Source organism: Rhinopithecus roxellana, chromosome 11 (assembly GCF_007565055.1).
Source record: "Rhinopithecus roxellana isolate Shanxi Qingling chromosome 11, ASM756505v1, whole genome shotgun sequence".
NCBI classification, from domain to species: domain Eukaryota; kingdom Metazoa; phylum Chordata; class Mammalia; order Primates; family Cercopithecidae; genus Rhinopithecus; species Rhinopithecus roxellana.
In genome coordinates, this window is record NC_044559.1 from 3266805 (window position 1) to 3281926 (window position 15122).

The window sequence follows — 15122 nt, forward strand, 5'->3', positions numbered from 1 at the left end:
GTGGATAGTCAAAAACATCATTTCCCTCACCAAGGACCTCAGCCAGAGCTGCCCTTAACAGAGGTGTCACTGAGTTGCTGGCCTCAGTCAGCAACTTGTCCTCTGCCAGGGCAGAGTTGCTCCATGCTAGGGTGGGTGATGGCAGGTCTGGCACCTGGTCAGGGAAGGAGCTGATGGCAGACCCCAGGCACCCTGCCCACACAAGTGCCCTGCCTCTGAAGTCTTCAAGGCCCCCAATGGTAGGCCTCATAGGGCGGCCTTTAGGGGACCCCCGAGAAAGGTGTGGGGCAAACTTCTAATGTTCCCCTGTCCTTGCCAGGGCAGATGTAGAATTCCTATGGAAAGCTTTTACTTTTTTTTTTAGCAACTCCAGCGGATCATCCTCAGGCTTCTGGTGCCCTCTCATCCCCTTCTGTTAATTCTTACACAGCCCTGACTTCCCTAGGTGGTCTTCCCTAGGTGGGCCATTTCAGTTTGCTAATATATGGCTTTGAAAACAGCAACTGGATGCTTGCTCAGCTATCTCCTAAAGCCATGGAATTGTGGGGAACAAAGGGCTTTGCCTTCCTCCATGTGAATCCTGCTCTTCTGTTAGTCCCCCAGTCTTTGCTGGCAGGCTGGTGAGTGGGTCTCCCTCCTGTGGTGGGGCCTGCCTGGCTCACTGCTGGGATAGCTGTCCACGTGTGTACAGTTGATCCGAGGAGGAAAGTGGGCTGAAATCTAGCTTATGCTCTATGTACACAGGTCGGGGGCTGCCCAGAGAGACTCCTACCCCTTTAAGGGCTGGAAGTCGCCTTGCACTCTCAGCCCCTTCCTCTGGTTCTTATTTCTCCCCATTCTCTGCAGAATCCCACAGAGCCATCTGAATGCCAGACCTCCTACCCCCAGGTGCCGTCTCTTCTCAGAGCCAGGCCTGTCCTGGGTGGCCCTCTTTTCTCACCTGTCCCAGCCTCAGTTGAACAGAATTTTCTGTGCGTTATTGATGTTCACTACTCCAACTACAGCTACTGCAGCCCCCACTATCTCCCACCTGAATCACCCTACAGCCCCCTGCCACCCCCAGTTCAGCTCCCCACTAGGGGCCCTCACCTGTAATCTCACCTATAGGAGCAGATGCCATGCCTCTCTTTAACCTCCCACCTACAAGTAAATGTGAGTGTCTAGGCTGGCCTGTGGTGCACCCTGACCTGGCTTTTACCCACTGCCTTGGCCCCTTTCTTACCACCTGTTACGCCTCTGGCCTTCTCCCTGCCCGAGAGCTCTCTGCACAGGCTTTGACCCTGCTGCTCCTCCCAGACTCAGGTCTAGGCGTCACTTCCTCCATGGCCCCTTCCTAACCAGCTTCCAGCCCCCTGACTCCTGTGCACATTTTCTGATTACTAATGCTTTTATATAAACAGATGATGACACACATTGTATTTTGGGATATTTTCAATTTTCATAAAAGTTACAAAGATAGTAGAGAGTTTTCATCTACCTTTCAGCTGTTTTCCCATAAAGTTATTAACATCCCACATTGCCATGGTGTACCTGTCAAAACTAAGAAACCAACATTGGTTTTTGATGTCTTTTCAGCTTGTTTTTAAACAAGGAAGTCTGGAATTGAATAGGTAATCAAAGCTGAGTCCACAGCTGTGAAGAGGGGAGCTGGCCAGCCTGTGCAGTCTGGATTCTCCAGGCAGACGGTGGACATGAGATAGTGGCCTGAGTTGCCCTTTGGTGGCCTCAAGGGAGTCCAAGTTCCCAACCTCTGTCCAACAAGCTGACACCTGCAGCCTTCTAGAGATGGTGGGTGATGTCACAATTTGCTCCCACAAGGGACTGTGATGGGGTCAGGGGGAGAAGAAGAAGAAATAACATCTATCAAATCAACCCTGCCTCAAAGTTCAGCTCACCCACCAGGAATAAAACATTTTCTACTAAAAATGAAGATAGGTAAGAGGAATTAAGAATTCTGTATCATATGTCTCACTCCAAGGAACAATTTATCAGTGCTATAGGGTTGTCAGCTGCTGACATGATAAGGAATAACACCAAATGAATAATGTTTCCTCCAATACCAACTCCTTTAATTACAAGCCTCTTCTTTCCAGAAGAGAGACAGAAGATGCAGAAACCCCAATTTCATGCACTTGTGCCTGAATAATGTCTCCGTGCTGCTTTTTCCAGATGGCGACCTTCTCACTGGAGGGACTAATGATGTGGGTATATTTAGGGAAAAACCAATAACGGAGTCTTTAACCTTCAACAACAAAAAGCATGTTGTACAAAATGTTCCTTGGGATACATTAGAAAATATCAATTACATTGCTCACTGAGGTGTAATCAGCTGTAATAATCAAAATTAATTTTTAAAAATAATTAAACAGACCCCAGGGCAAATAGTTGATGCTCTTATTCTATGACATCACAGTGTACATATGTACCTGAGAAGTTGTGCCTTCTGTTAGCGACAAAGACATCTCACGGAGTTGAGTGATGGATGCAGTGTCTGAAAGCTGGTGAGTTTCATCTCAGCAAAAGGAGGGGGAGCCTCTACTCCCTCGCTCTAAGCACTTCCATCTGCATTGTTTAAGGGCCTACTGTGTAGCAGGCACTGTGCCCATCCAAGACTGAGTTACCAGTACAAGATGTTGCTAAGCAAAGATGCAGTTAATTTTAAAGATTAAAACACAGTTCTTTTTGTTTCAAAAATAATTTGTCTTTTAATATTTCCAAGATAATTTAAAGTGTAGAAAGAATAAATCAAACTGAAGGGAAAGCGGGGGTCAATGGAGAATGAAGCCAGGGAGAAGGTATGTATGTACACATTTACATGCGTAGGTGGCTCAAAAATTTATCCCACTAGTTGTGTGTAATTACAAAAGCTGAACCATGCTTATCTCTCTGAATTTCTGAGTGTTCAGATCAAAGACAGAAACATAATCTGTTGCAAAATTTCTGCTCTTCTTGAGTTGCTGAAAGTAGTTCTTCCTGGTGCTAAACGGTGAGGGAGACATTCTCCATGGCTGCCTGGAAGCTGGGGTGGCTCCGGGTGAATCCCTCTACTTCAGTCTAGTCACACTGGCTTTTGCTGCCCAGCACACCCATACCTCAGTGCCATTGCCCAACTGTCCTCTCTGCCTGACCCTCTTTCCCAGAGCATCTCAAAGCTCATGTTATTCATAAATTCTCTCCTCTGCTCCAATGCATCCTTGCCAAAGATGGCTTTGTTGACCTTCTCCATCTAAACAGCCCAGCCCATCTCTTGCCACCCTCCCTGCCTTACCCTGCATGGTTTTTCCTCATTGCCATTAGTTCTCCCAATATTTACAAATGTATTTGCTTATTGTCTATCTTTACTCCTTAGACTGCAGCTTCTTGAGAGAAGAGAATATGTCAGTTTTGTTCTCTGCTGTAACCTCAATGTTGAGAGCAGGGTGCAGAGTAAGTGCTCAATAAATATTTGTTGAATGAACAAGTGAATAAGACCTCAATGGATGTAGAAGACAAAATCTTCAATAGCCTGCTCTCACCCAAGACAGAGCTGGCTTTGGATATTCTTTCACCCAGATCTCTCAATGTGAGCCAAGAGCAAACTGTTAAAAGCGACTTGGGACACCTATGTGGCCCCAAACGTGGCAGTCTACTCAGGCTTCTTTCATATGAGCTGTTGCTCAACGCATGTCCCCAGGACTTGGAGGCAGCTGACCTGTGTCAATGACTGACTAGAGGGGAAGGGAGAGGGGCACTGGCAAGAGGCAGCATCAATAGGTGTGAGGTGATGAGATGAATACCCATGCCCAACACCCTAACATCTCTTCCCTAGCTCGCAGCCAGGCTGCCCTGACCTCCTGGGGACACTGGTCAAGGAAGAGAAGCTCCAGGATGAAGCCAAGGAAAGACAGGCTGAGCCCCTTCTGTCTGAAGTGACATTGGTCAGGAGCAGGTACCTGGGCACAAGTGGGAGTGCTCCAAGTTTTAGGGCTTGGTACACATATCACCTATAGGATGATCTTGACCTTGGCAGAGAGAGCTAGAAGGCCAAATGGAATTTGTAAACAGTCTCCTATTTCTAAAGCATTTACAACTTCCCAGGGCTCCACATGCTCTACTATAAACAGAGCATATTCCCAGTTGTGAGTTCAGGAATGAAAGCTCTGAGAGGTTCCATAAATTCTCTAAGGTCCTCCTCAGCAGCACAAAGATGGGATCCCATCTTCTCTGACATTTAATGGCTGAAAAGTCCTTAACTTTCTTTTTTCTTTTTCAGGTTCAGCTTCTACAACTTTATCAACAAGTCTATAATACCTGTCTGATGCAGCTATTATAAAATCTGAGTGAGTTACTCACACATTAATGTATTCAATCAGTGAGTCTATCAATGAACTTACCAAACAGTGCCTTTAACAAGTCAATTTTCTGAGAATACAGCCTGAATAAGACATGTGCTTTGCCCTTAGTTCTTAGCATCAGGTAGCTGGTCAGCCAGCCATTCATTTCTGGACTTCCCTTCTATGTCTGGACTCTTTCCAGGCCCTGAAGCCTATGATTCCCAAAGGCTGGAAAAAGAAAGCCCTTTTCCTCATCTGTCTGGGCACTTACAGGCAGTTACAGATTATGAGCTGGTAGGATTTGGGCTCCGCCTCATTTCCCAAAGTTCATGGGCCAAGAGCTGGGATTATGTTAATGTGTCTGTCAGCTGTCTACTTTAACTCCCCGGGGAACTTTCCTGGGTTCCCACAGTTATTTATCCCACTGGAGAGTTCAATAAACTGCTCAAAGTCTCCTGACCCTACAGCCATGTTTAGCAACAACCACAGTCCACCTCTGAAGAAGTCAGTGCCCCTGGCATTATAATATATCACTGGTATTAGAATGTATCACAGATCATGCATTTCTAAAAGAGCCTCAGCCACATTTCCAGTCCCACATGTTCCTGCGGAACCTCATCACTCCCCCATGAGAAGGTGGAGTCTATTTCCCTTCCCTTGTACTTGGGCAGAATTTTTTGCCCATCTCGTTGGAGGTGACACTGCATAGCCCCTGAAGCTAGGTCATAAAAGGTAATGCAGTTTCTGCCTGGTGAGCTCTCTCTCTCCATTATCCTTTGAAACCCTGCTACCATGCTGTAAGGAAGCCCAGTTCACATGAGGAGGCTATGTGTAGGTGTTCCAGCCAATAGCCCCTGTTAAGATCTCAGACTAAAGCCAGCAGCAACCACCAGATATATGAGTAACTCAGCCTTCCAATGATCCCAGCTGAGGCCCCAGACACTGTGGGGCAGAGATAACCTGTTCCCCTACCCACTGTCCTCCAAATACCTTATAACAATATTCCTGATCTCACACACACACACACACACACACACACACACACACACACACACAAACCTTGTTGGAGCCAATGAGTTTTAGGAAGACTTGTTTTGCAGTTTTGAGAAATTGATCAGAAAACCCCAACAGGTCTGCCCCACACAGTGAAGAGGCCCACCCAACACAGTCAAAGTCGCCCATCCCTGTGTCTCCTGGCAATGAAGTGAATGTTTCTGTCCACCTCTGCTGGGCTCACACCCCTAGCTGCTGCTGAGTGGTGGGCTAGTGCCCTCTGAATATGTCTGACTCCAGTTGAGAATGGGAACAAGGAGCCAGCCTAATACAGCCTAAACCTAGCCTCAACTGGGGAGCTACATGCATACCCTCAAATGCTCACAAGGACGTGGAGTTAGATCATGTCTAGTAACAGGCAGCAGAGAGGAGATACGACTCGTGGGGTTTGAAGCAAATGCCTGATACTTTTCTAAGGAAAAGGGGTCTGGGCTCACCTCTGTCTTGCACTCAGGGTCCTTGGCCTGCCGCCCGGGCATCAGTTTCATGGCTGAGGACAGGCTTCCACTCCACAAAGTGACTTTGCTGTGGTGTGCAACATTTGAACGACTTGCCAGTGACTTCTTCTCAGATGCTGAGGGCAGGGAAGCAAAGAATGTCAGAGGTGAAGTGAGAGCACACACTATTTTTCATAGCTAGCTTGGCTTTCAAAGGGCCAACCAGGGGCATGAGCCCCCTGTGGTTGCCTCCAAAAACAGAAAAAACCCAGGCTACAAGCTCACACTGCCGTCTTCTGACCTTCCTTTGGCTAAGAAACACTGTGGGCTTTGAGGTCACCAGACTTAGCCTAAACTCCTAGCTACACGGCTTGTTGACCCACAGTGAGATGTTGAGCAGGTTAACTAAAGTTGCTGAGCCTCAGTTTTCTCATCCTGTGAAACAGGGATAACAATATCTAAACTAATTGAGGCGTCATGAAGATTATGTAAGATATGTCTTTAAAGACCCTGGAACATGGAAAGTGTTCAATATAGGATTGTTGGCAAAAAGAGAGTCATTTGTAAGCTTTACAGTTTCACTACTTTATTCCACTGTATGTGCATGAATATATATATCCTATTTTATTTTACTCTTCTCTGAAATAGAATCTGACCATTTTGACTTTAAAAGTACATGAAAGTAGATAGGTATTGCTATTGTTTGAATGTGTGTTCCCTCCATAATTTACGTTGAAACGTAATCCCAATTGTGGTGGTACAAAGAAGTGGGACCTTTTGGGAGGTGATTAAAATATGAGGGTTCTACCCTCATGAATGAATTAGTGTCTTATAAAAGGGCTGAAGGGGACCATCCTGGGCCATTTTTGCCCTTCTGTCTGTTCCAACATGGGAGGACACAGCATTTCTCCCTTCCAGAGGATACAGCAACAAGGTACCATCTTAGAAGCAGATGCCAGACACAGCCCTCTGCAGACACCAGATCTACTGGCACCTTGATCTTGAACTTCCCAGCCTCCAGAACTGAGCAAATAATTTTCAATTATTTGTAAATCACTCAGTCTGTGGTATTTTGTTATGGCAGCATAAATGGACAAAACCAAGCATGTATATACACATCTGCCAGGACTAATTTAGAAAGCCAATTAGAAGGAGATTCTGGACCACTGCACAGTCTGGGACAATACACAGGGAAATAACTAGCTACTGAATCACTGCAAATTGTGTGATTCTGGAAGATGTACAAGTATAGGAGGTGTAAGTTGAAAACAGTGATCATCTTGAAAACAAAATTAAAACTTCATTCTTGCAGCTGCATTGACTAATATGCAAAAATGTTGTTTATTAGTACCAAATATTAATATGGTAAAAATGTTGAGGTCACTAACAGAATGCAAGAGACATTAATATTTCGGGGATGAAAACTTTCACTTCATGAAGTGACAGGACATGAGGAACCTAAGCTCAAGGTAATTGCGTGACTTAGTGAAAGATTTCAAAGCTGGTAGATGGATACCAAGGTAGGACATAGAACCTCAAGTTCCTGAGCCCAGCCCACAGCCTCCACATGGACCTCTTCCTCTAAGAAATTACTGGAATCTTCTTGCTTGGTTGGCCCCTCTGGCCTTGCTTTCACCTAAGGTGCCATGTGATATTCATTCTTTGTAAGGAAAGATACATAAGATTTCAGTGATAGAAATCCCATCCACTTAAGGGATGAGACAGAGGGTCCAGGTGGAAAAGGCTCTGGGCCCTGAGTAGAACCTTGGGGGAGTTTGGCTCTATGAGACCCAGGAGTTCCCATTCCCTTGGGCCGAGTGGATAGAGACCTAAGTAATGCTGCCAGGCCTTGAGCATCGTCTCCTCCCAGAGCGGTGTGACCTCTTCAATCTTCACTTCCCTCTCTCCAGATTTCACAGAGAGATCGATCTTGAAGGCATCCTCCAGAGTCTGCTGCCTCTGTGCCACCAGCTGCTGCCAGAGAGTCTGCACTGTCTTCTGGATGTTGTGTTGGACTAGCAGAGAGAGCACATGGCACACTCAGGATGGCCTCAGTGACCCTCCCAGAGAGGGCTGGGAGATAGTGTGTCATGAGTGGTTTTACCCCCACCCTTCTCTCTTAAGATCTTGAACATCACCCCAGCTTTGCAAGCTTCAGCCAGAAGCAATCAGTATGGAGAGCCACAGGCCTGACAACAACGTTACCAACACCCATGCAAGCTGGCCTTCCTCCACCTCCACCTGCCTGTCACCAATTCCTGCCTGCCTCACATGTCCAGGACTGGGAAATATCATTTATGAGTTCAGAGACCCTCACTCCCCACCCTGTAATTCTGTTGGATACCAGAGGAACACCTTGTGTGAACTCTAGGTAGTCAAATAGCTCCACTCAAACAGCTCCTTCCAACCTTCCCTTACATGTTGACCACTCAGGGGAATGGACACCAAGCTCAAGGCTATCCTGTGGCTCAGAGCTCAGGAAACAGCCAGTCCTCTTTCCTGGACCTTGCTTCTCACTACCCACCCATTTCAGTCCCCTGAAATTCTTCAGGTATAAGCAGATCTAACAAGCCAACTGTGTCTGCTGTGCCCCACATCTGTAATACCCTGAACCACACCTAAATTTCTTCTGATCTTGGACCAATGAGTCCCGTCTCTGGACCAATGAGCCCCTGGAGACTGTTTCTCTCACCCTAAGGGAATAGACAGTGCCCAGCTCAGCTCTACCAGCCAAGTCCCAAAGTGTGTACATCCATGTTGTAATCAACACCATGTCCAACAAACTTTAAAGTCACACGATTTTTGAGCTTGGCAGCTACCTGACAGAACACAGAGGCCCTGTGTGTACAATCTTTTATTTTTGAGATGAAGTTTCACTCTTGTTGCCTAGGCTGGAGTGCAGTGGTGTGATCTTGGCTCACTGCAACCTCCGCCTCCCAGATTCAAGTGATTCTTCTGCCTCAGCCTCCCGCGTAGTTGGGATTACAGGTGCCAACCACTATGCCCAGCTAATATTTTTGTATTTTTAGTAGTGACAAGGTTTCAGCATGTTGGCCAGGCTGGCTTGAACTCCTGACCTTAGGTAATCCACCTGCCTTGGCCTCCCAAAGTGCTGGGGTACATAAGCCACTGCACCTGGTTGTGTGTACAATCTTGTATCACAACATATCACCAGGTAAGTGGAACAGTCTGCAAACCAGACTGGCAGAAGGAGTGGCAGAGCTTCTGCTTCCTGGACCAAGGGAGAGCATAATCTCTCAAACACATAGAACGGGCTGCTAGAAAAATAACTGCTAATCCCTTTAACTTGATTTGAGATTAGTAAATTCAAGAATAAACTCCATTAAGCGAAAAGTCTTATAGATAGTAATGGGTTTATTTAATCCCTTCTCATTTACTAGGGAATGAAGCTGAGCAGCAACTAGGTAATGACTTGAACTAAATTAGGTAAGATGGGGCATGACAGTTTTAATTTACAGTAGAGTATCCTGGGATTAAGCTTCTAGTCAAACCAAGTCCCACAGAGCTTTCTCTTCACCTATCCATCCATTCATTCCTTTCCATTTCATTTCTAATATACAAAGACCAATCCAGTGTTACTTTCTACCAGCTTGCCTTGCTATGTACTAATACATGATTACTCTGAGAATTCGTAAGTCTTCTGGCTTTTTGAAAATGTCCTTAATAGTATCTGCTTTCTTATTTTGGGAAGGACAAACTGAAGAATGCAACCCTAGCAGGTACCACTATCTAGTCACCACCCCTCTCCCACACACACACACACACACACATACACACATACACACACAAAATGACAAATAAAATGTACCATCACTCAAACTTGGCAAGTCTTCTTTTTTTTCTTTCATGTCTTCATTTGGGGAAAGGAAGACTTGATGATAAGTAGACATTCTAGGCTTGGGCTCCAATCCAAATCCTTCTGGGTAACTAGTGGATAAGAGATTTTTCACTAAATTCCCATAAACTCCAGTTTCCTTGAGACCATTCCATTGCTCTTTATTACGAACAATCATCCTCCAATAATTATCTATATCAATATGGAAAAAAACTTGTCTAATCAAATTAAATCAAATACTTTATAAGAAATTCCACAGCAGATATTTTAGAGTTGCATTCTGAATAGTAGGAGAAACACCTTCCCCTTATGAGAAGTCCTGTGAAATCCCACCTGTGCTGCCAGCGGGCCCCCTCTGCCTGCTCCTGGTTCGCCACCATCAGAACTAGTCATTTCTTTCAGTGCATTCCCAAAGCATTAAACCCTGCCTTTGTTTGGCATTGATTTCATCCTGCCTGGAGTGGGACCAGGGTTGGCTTCATGGGCGTGCAACCTGTGCAATCACACAGGGCTCTGCACTAAGAAGAACCCTTTTTGGGGCTCTGCTGTCATCATCTTGAAATTTTGGGTATTTTTGGACACAAGCCTCGCATTTTAATTTTGCTGGAGGCCTCACATATGATGTAGCCAGTTCTAAGTGGGGACACAGTGGTTTATACATTAGGTTTCCCATGAACCATGTGCTCTGGGGGTCCCCAATGTGTTAATGTCCACGTGGCCATTATGACACAAACCAAATAGACACTCCGTAATTGTTCATGGATTGAACTGAAAATGACAAACATGGAAAGGAAAATAACCTGACGTATGAGAATGCCCATTTTTGAAATTTCTAGAATAAAGTCAATCTTGCTAAACAGAGGGAACTGAGGAAGGTATCATCTCAAGCACATAATTCAGTTGTCATTCTGCTCCTCTTTACCTGTGCTTCCAGGATGGATGAGGCCTAACTCCTGAAACAGGAAGAGAAAAAAGAAAAAGAAAAAGAAAAAGAAAGAAAAAGAAAAACTTCCCCAAATTAACCCACATACTGAAAATGGATTCTTTTCTTTCATTCAAACACAAGTGCCTCCTCTGGGCTAGGAGGGTTCCCCAAGGCTTCCCAGAGAGTTTTATGAGAAGTCAATGCTAGTGTTTTGTACTGTTCAGTGGTCAGCACTACAGGACGTGGGGGACTGTTTTTTTTTTCAAGTGATCAAACATAATTTTTGTTAGGATGACTATAATGAAGGAAAAGGACAAGAGCGAAGTGTGACATCCCATAGTCCTCTCTCCCTCTACACTCTCAAGCTCTAGTCATAAGACATCATATTCACAAGACATCATATTCATAGGCAGCAGGATGCTGAGATGCTGGAGAATGTGGTTCATGCACGCTGACACAGAGAGAGAGAGAGAGACGGGATGTATGTTCACTTTCCGTCTCTCTCTCTGTGTCAGTGTGCATGAACTACATTCAGATTTGGAAATCTGATGTATTTCCAAACTTGGGGCTTCAAGAAAAGGACTTAAATAAGTTTAATTTAATAGCTTTTTAACTAGCATTTTTATGGATGTCATTTTATGTCATATATTGCATGCATATGTAATTTTTTTCCTGAAAGCAAAATTACTTCCTGCATTGCACAATACATTATATTTTTGCATTCTACGATTGTAATTATTAAATGATAATGTTTCTGGAATCTGGCTACATCATAAAATCGATGTGTACATCTAATGTTGACATTTTCTGCCTCAAAAATTAAATCAGTAAGGTATCTTACAATCTTAGAATTGTAGAAATAGGGTAAATTATTATTTCATGATGATTCTAGCTGCTGTCACATGGACAAGTTTGGGGATTACTTACCATGTTATCAAACATTTCACAAAATATGGAAGACCAGATAAACAAAAGGATGATATCATTTATACAGACTTCAGTCCTCAATCAAGCTTCCCTCTAAATCTCTCCTTTCTGCATGGACCACCAGCAGGCAAGGAAACAAGTGGACAGCTCTTACCTTCTCTCATTGAGTAGCAAAAGGCAATGCATGAGACACAGGAGGAAGCTGACGTTGGAATTGTAGGTGGCAAAGACAACATCCCAGTGCTCCTGCAGAAAGCCCAGGATGCTGAGAAGGCTAAGGCATTCGGAGAGGGACTGCTGGGGCTTGGATAGGCAATAAAGAATGACTTTATTTAAACTGCTGTATAAAGTGCTGAGGACAGTGTCCCTTTGAGAAGAGGCAGTCTCAATGACCTGTGTCATTAAAAAAAAAACACACATACACATACTTGTGAATGCTTTGCAATTTTAGTTACAGATCCAGTTTACTACAAAAATAATATAATCAAAAAGTGACATGGCTTATTGCCCAAAGTAATTTACAGATTCAATGCTATTCCCATTCAGCTACCATTGATATGCTTCACAGAATTAGAAGAAACGATTTTAAAATTCATATGGAGCCAAAAAAGAGCTCATATAGCCAAGACAATCCAAAGCAAAAAGAACAAAGCTGGAGGCATCATGCTACCTGACTTCAAACTATACTACAAAGCTGCAGTAACCAGTGTACTGCTTTTGTACAGAACTGTACAAAAACAGATACATAGACCAATAGAACAGAATAGAGAACTCAGAAATAAGACTGCATGTCTACAACCATCTGATCTTTGACAAACCTGACAAAAACAAGCAATGGGGAAAGAATTCCCTATTTAATAAATGGTGCTGGGAGAACTGGCTAGACATATGCAGAAAATTGAAACTGGACCCCTTCCTTGTACCTTATATGAAAATTAACTCAAGATGGATTAAAGACTTAAATGTAAAACCCAAAACTATAAAACTTCTAGAAGAAAATCTAGGCAACACCATTCAGGACATAGGCACGGGCAAAGATTTCATGACGAAGAAGTCAAAAGCAGTTGCAACAAAAGCAAAAATTCACAATGAGATCTAGTTAAACTAAAGAGCTTCTGCACAATAAAATAAACTATCATCAGAGCAAACAGGCAACCTATAGAGTGGGAGAAAATTTTTGCAATCTATCCATCTGTCAAAGATCTAAAATCCAGAATCTACAAGGAAATTAACAATTTTATAAGAAAAAAACAAACAACCCCATTAATAAATGGGCAAAGGACATGAACAGACACTTCTCCAAAGAAGACATTCTTGTGGCCAAAAAATATATGAAAAAAAATGCAACATCACTCATCATTAGAGAAATGCAAATCAAAACCACAATGAGATACTATCTCATGCCAGTCAGAATGGCGATTATTAAAAGTCAAGAAACAACAGATAGGGTGAAGTTGCAGAGCAATAGGAACACTTTTAGGCTGTTGGGAGTGTAAATTTGTTCAACCATCATGGAAGGCAGTGTGGTGACTCCTTAAAGATCTAGAACTAGAAACACCATTTGACCCAGCAATTCCATTACTGGGTATATATCCAAGGGAATATAAATTATCATGTTACAAAGATACACGCACATGTATGTTCCTTGCAGCACTATTCACAATAGCAAAGACATGGAATCAACCCAAATGTCCATCAATGATAGACTGGATAAAGAAAATATGGTACATACATACCATGGGATACTATGAGCTATAAAAACAAATGAGCTCATGTCCTTAGAAGGGACATGGATGGAGATGGAAGCCATTATCCTCAGCAAACTAACGCAAGAACAAAAAACTAAATACCACATGTTCTTACTTGTAGGTGTGAGCTGAACAATGAGAAAACATGGACACAGGGAGAGGAACAACACACACTGGGGCCTGTCAGTGGGTGGGGTGGGGAGAGGGAGAGCATTAGGAAAAATAGCTAATTCATGCTGGGCGTAATACCTAGGTGATGGGTTGATAGGTGCAGCAAACCACCATGGCACACATTTACCTATGTAACAAACCTGCACATTCTGCAATGTACCCTGGAACTTGAAATAAAAATAAAAGTGACATGGCTGGGTATGATGGCTCACATCTGTACTGCTAGCACTTTAGGAGGCCAAGATAAGAAGATCTCTTGAGGACAGGTGTTCAAGACCAGCCTGGGCAGCAACATAGTAAGACCCTATCTTTCCAAAAAGTTAAAAAAAAAAAAATTTATCCAGGCAAGGTAGTACATGTCTATAGTCCTAGCTACTCAGGAGGCTGAGATGGGAGGATTGCTTGAACCCAGGATTTCGAGGCCCAGGATTTTGAGAACTAGGATCATGCCACTGCTCTCCAACCTGGATGACAGGGCAGGACCTTGTCTCTTAAAAAAAATATTGACATGACCTGAAATTCAAATAGGACTAGTTTCCCCTACTTTCAGGTGTTTATTTAGGGAAATGATCAATCAAGGCTATGCAGAATTTGGGTGAAAAGTTGTGTTAAAAAAGGTTGAAAGTTTGTTGTAGTCGTATTACAGAAAATAGATTTGGTGACCCAAGATTTTTGAAACACTAGTAACAAGATTGACATTCAATGTATGAGAACATGCTATTAATAGTATCTAATTTAAAAAATAGTCATGTGTCATTATTAATAGTTATCATAGAATTCTTACAGTATTCCAGGTATTATGCTAAGCATTTTGCATAGATTTGCACATACTGCCTGTTTGTCATAAAAACACCATAGACGCTAAGTTACCCCACTGTAGGGATAAGAGGCTAAGGGTCAGAGAGGCTGGGTGGTTCAGCAAGGATCAAACATACACTGGACACTTAAGCCATGCTCTTAACCACCATATCATCTACTGGAGATGGAGTCCAGAAGATTTTAGTTCAAAAGAAACTTAGAGGGAGAAGCAGAAGACCCTGATTTGTAGCCTTAGCATGGACTGGTCTATACATCTCCAAACATTTGTTTGGCTTCCATGAAAAGAATCCATAATACAAAAAGTATGCACAAAGTTTTTCAGTCCGATAGAAAATGAATTTGTTATAGGCTACTCCCTTAGAATTTCACAGGTAATGCAATGTTTCTACTCATGAAATGAAGGTCTGTGTAAACCTGTTGGGGTTTGGGATTCATTTCTTTATCATGGTCCTCTCCTGCTCCTTAGATGGGTCTCGAACTGAGGTTAAGAGGGGCAGACATCACAGACAGCCAGCAGGAGAGGAGGCCGGTGGATATGTGGGGAGCTGAGCCCTCAGGCCCGGTCCCCCTGCAGGCACCATGGCCCCCATTGGCACCTATGTTTGGAATATTAGCTGGGAGTCCATGCTTTAGCCATAGGGAGCTCAGCAACTTCTTTCCATTTATAACACAACTTGCCAGGAATCTGATTTTAACCCTCACAGAGCTGACAAGGGCAGGGCTATTTCTCCTCTCTTGGAGTTGTTCCTTAAGAAGCCTTTGAATTCAAGTCTTTCCAGGTTTACCTGGACCTGCTCATCAGACAAGTGAAGATGACTCTAGAAACTGTGCAGAGGCCTAGTCCTGGGGTCTGTGGGTGACTCTGCAGTCAGA

The 15122-nt window shown here is 43.7% G+C and overlaps 1 protein-coding gene across 4 annotated transcripts in view; it reads right to left on the bottom strand.

Moving 5' to 3' along the window:
* WDFY4 (WDFY family member 4) overlaps window positions 1-15122 on the bottom strand; it is a 300326-nt gene that overhangs the window by 145754 nt on the left and 139450 nt on the right. For all 4 annotated transcript variants that reach the window (XM_030940063.1, XM_030940062.1, XM_010382862.2 and 1 more), the window contains 4 exons: window positions 11666-11904; window positions 9633-9751; window positions 7633-7818; window positions 5804-5940 (listed from right to left, as the gene is read on the bottom strand). In XM_030940063.1, the coding sequence (XP_030795923.1) occupies window positions 5804-5940; window positions 7633-7818; window positions 9633-9751; window positions 11666-11904 (681 nt within the window). The remainder of the gene's footprint in view (window positions 1-5803; window positions 5941-7632; window positions 7819-9632; window positions 9752-11665; window positions 11905-15122) is intronic.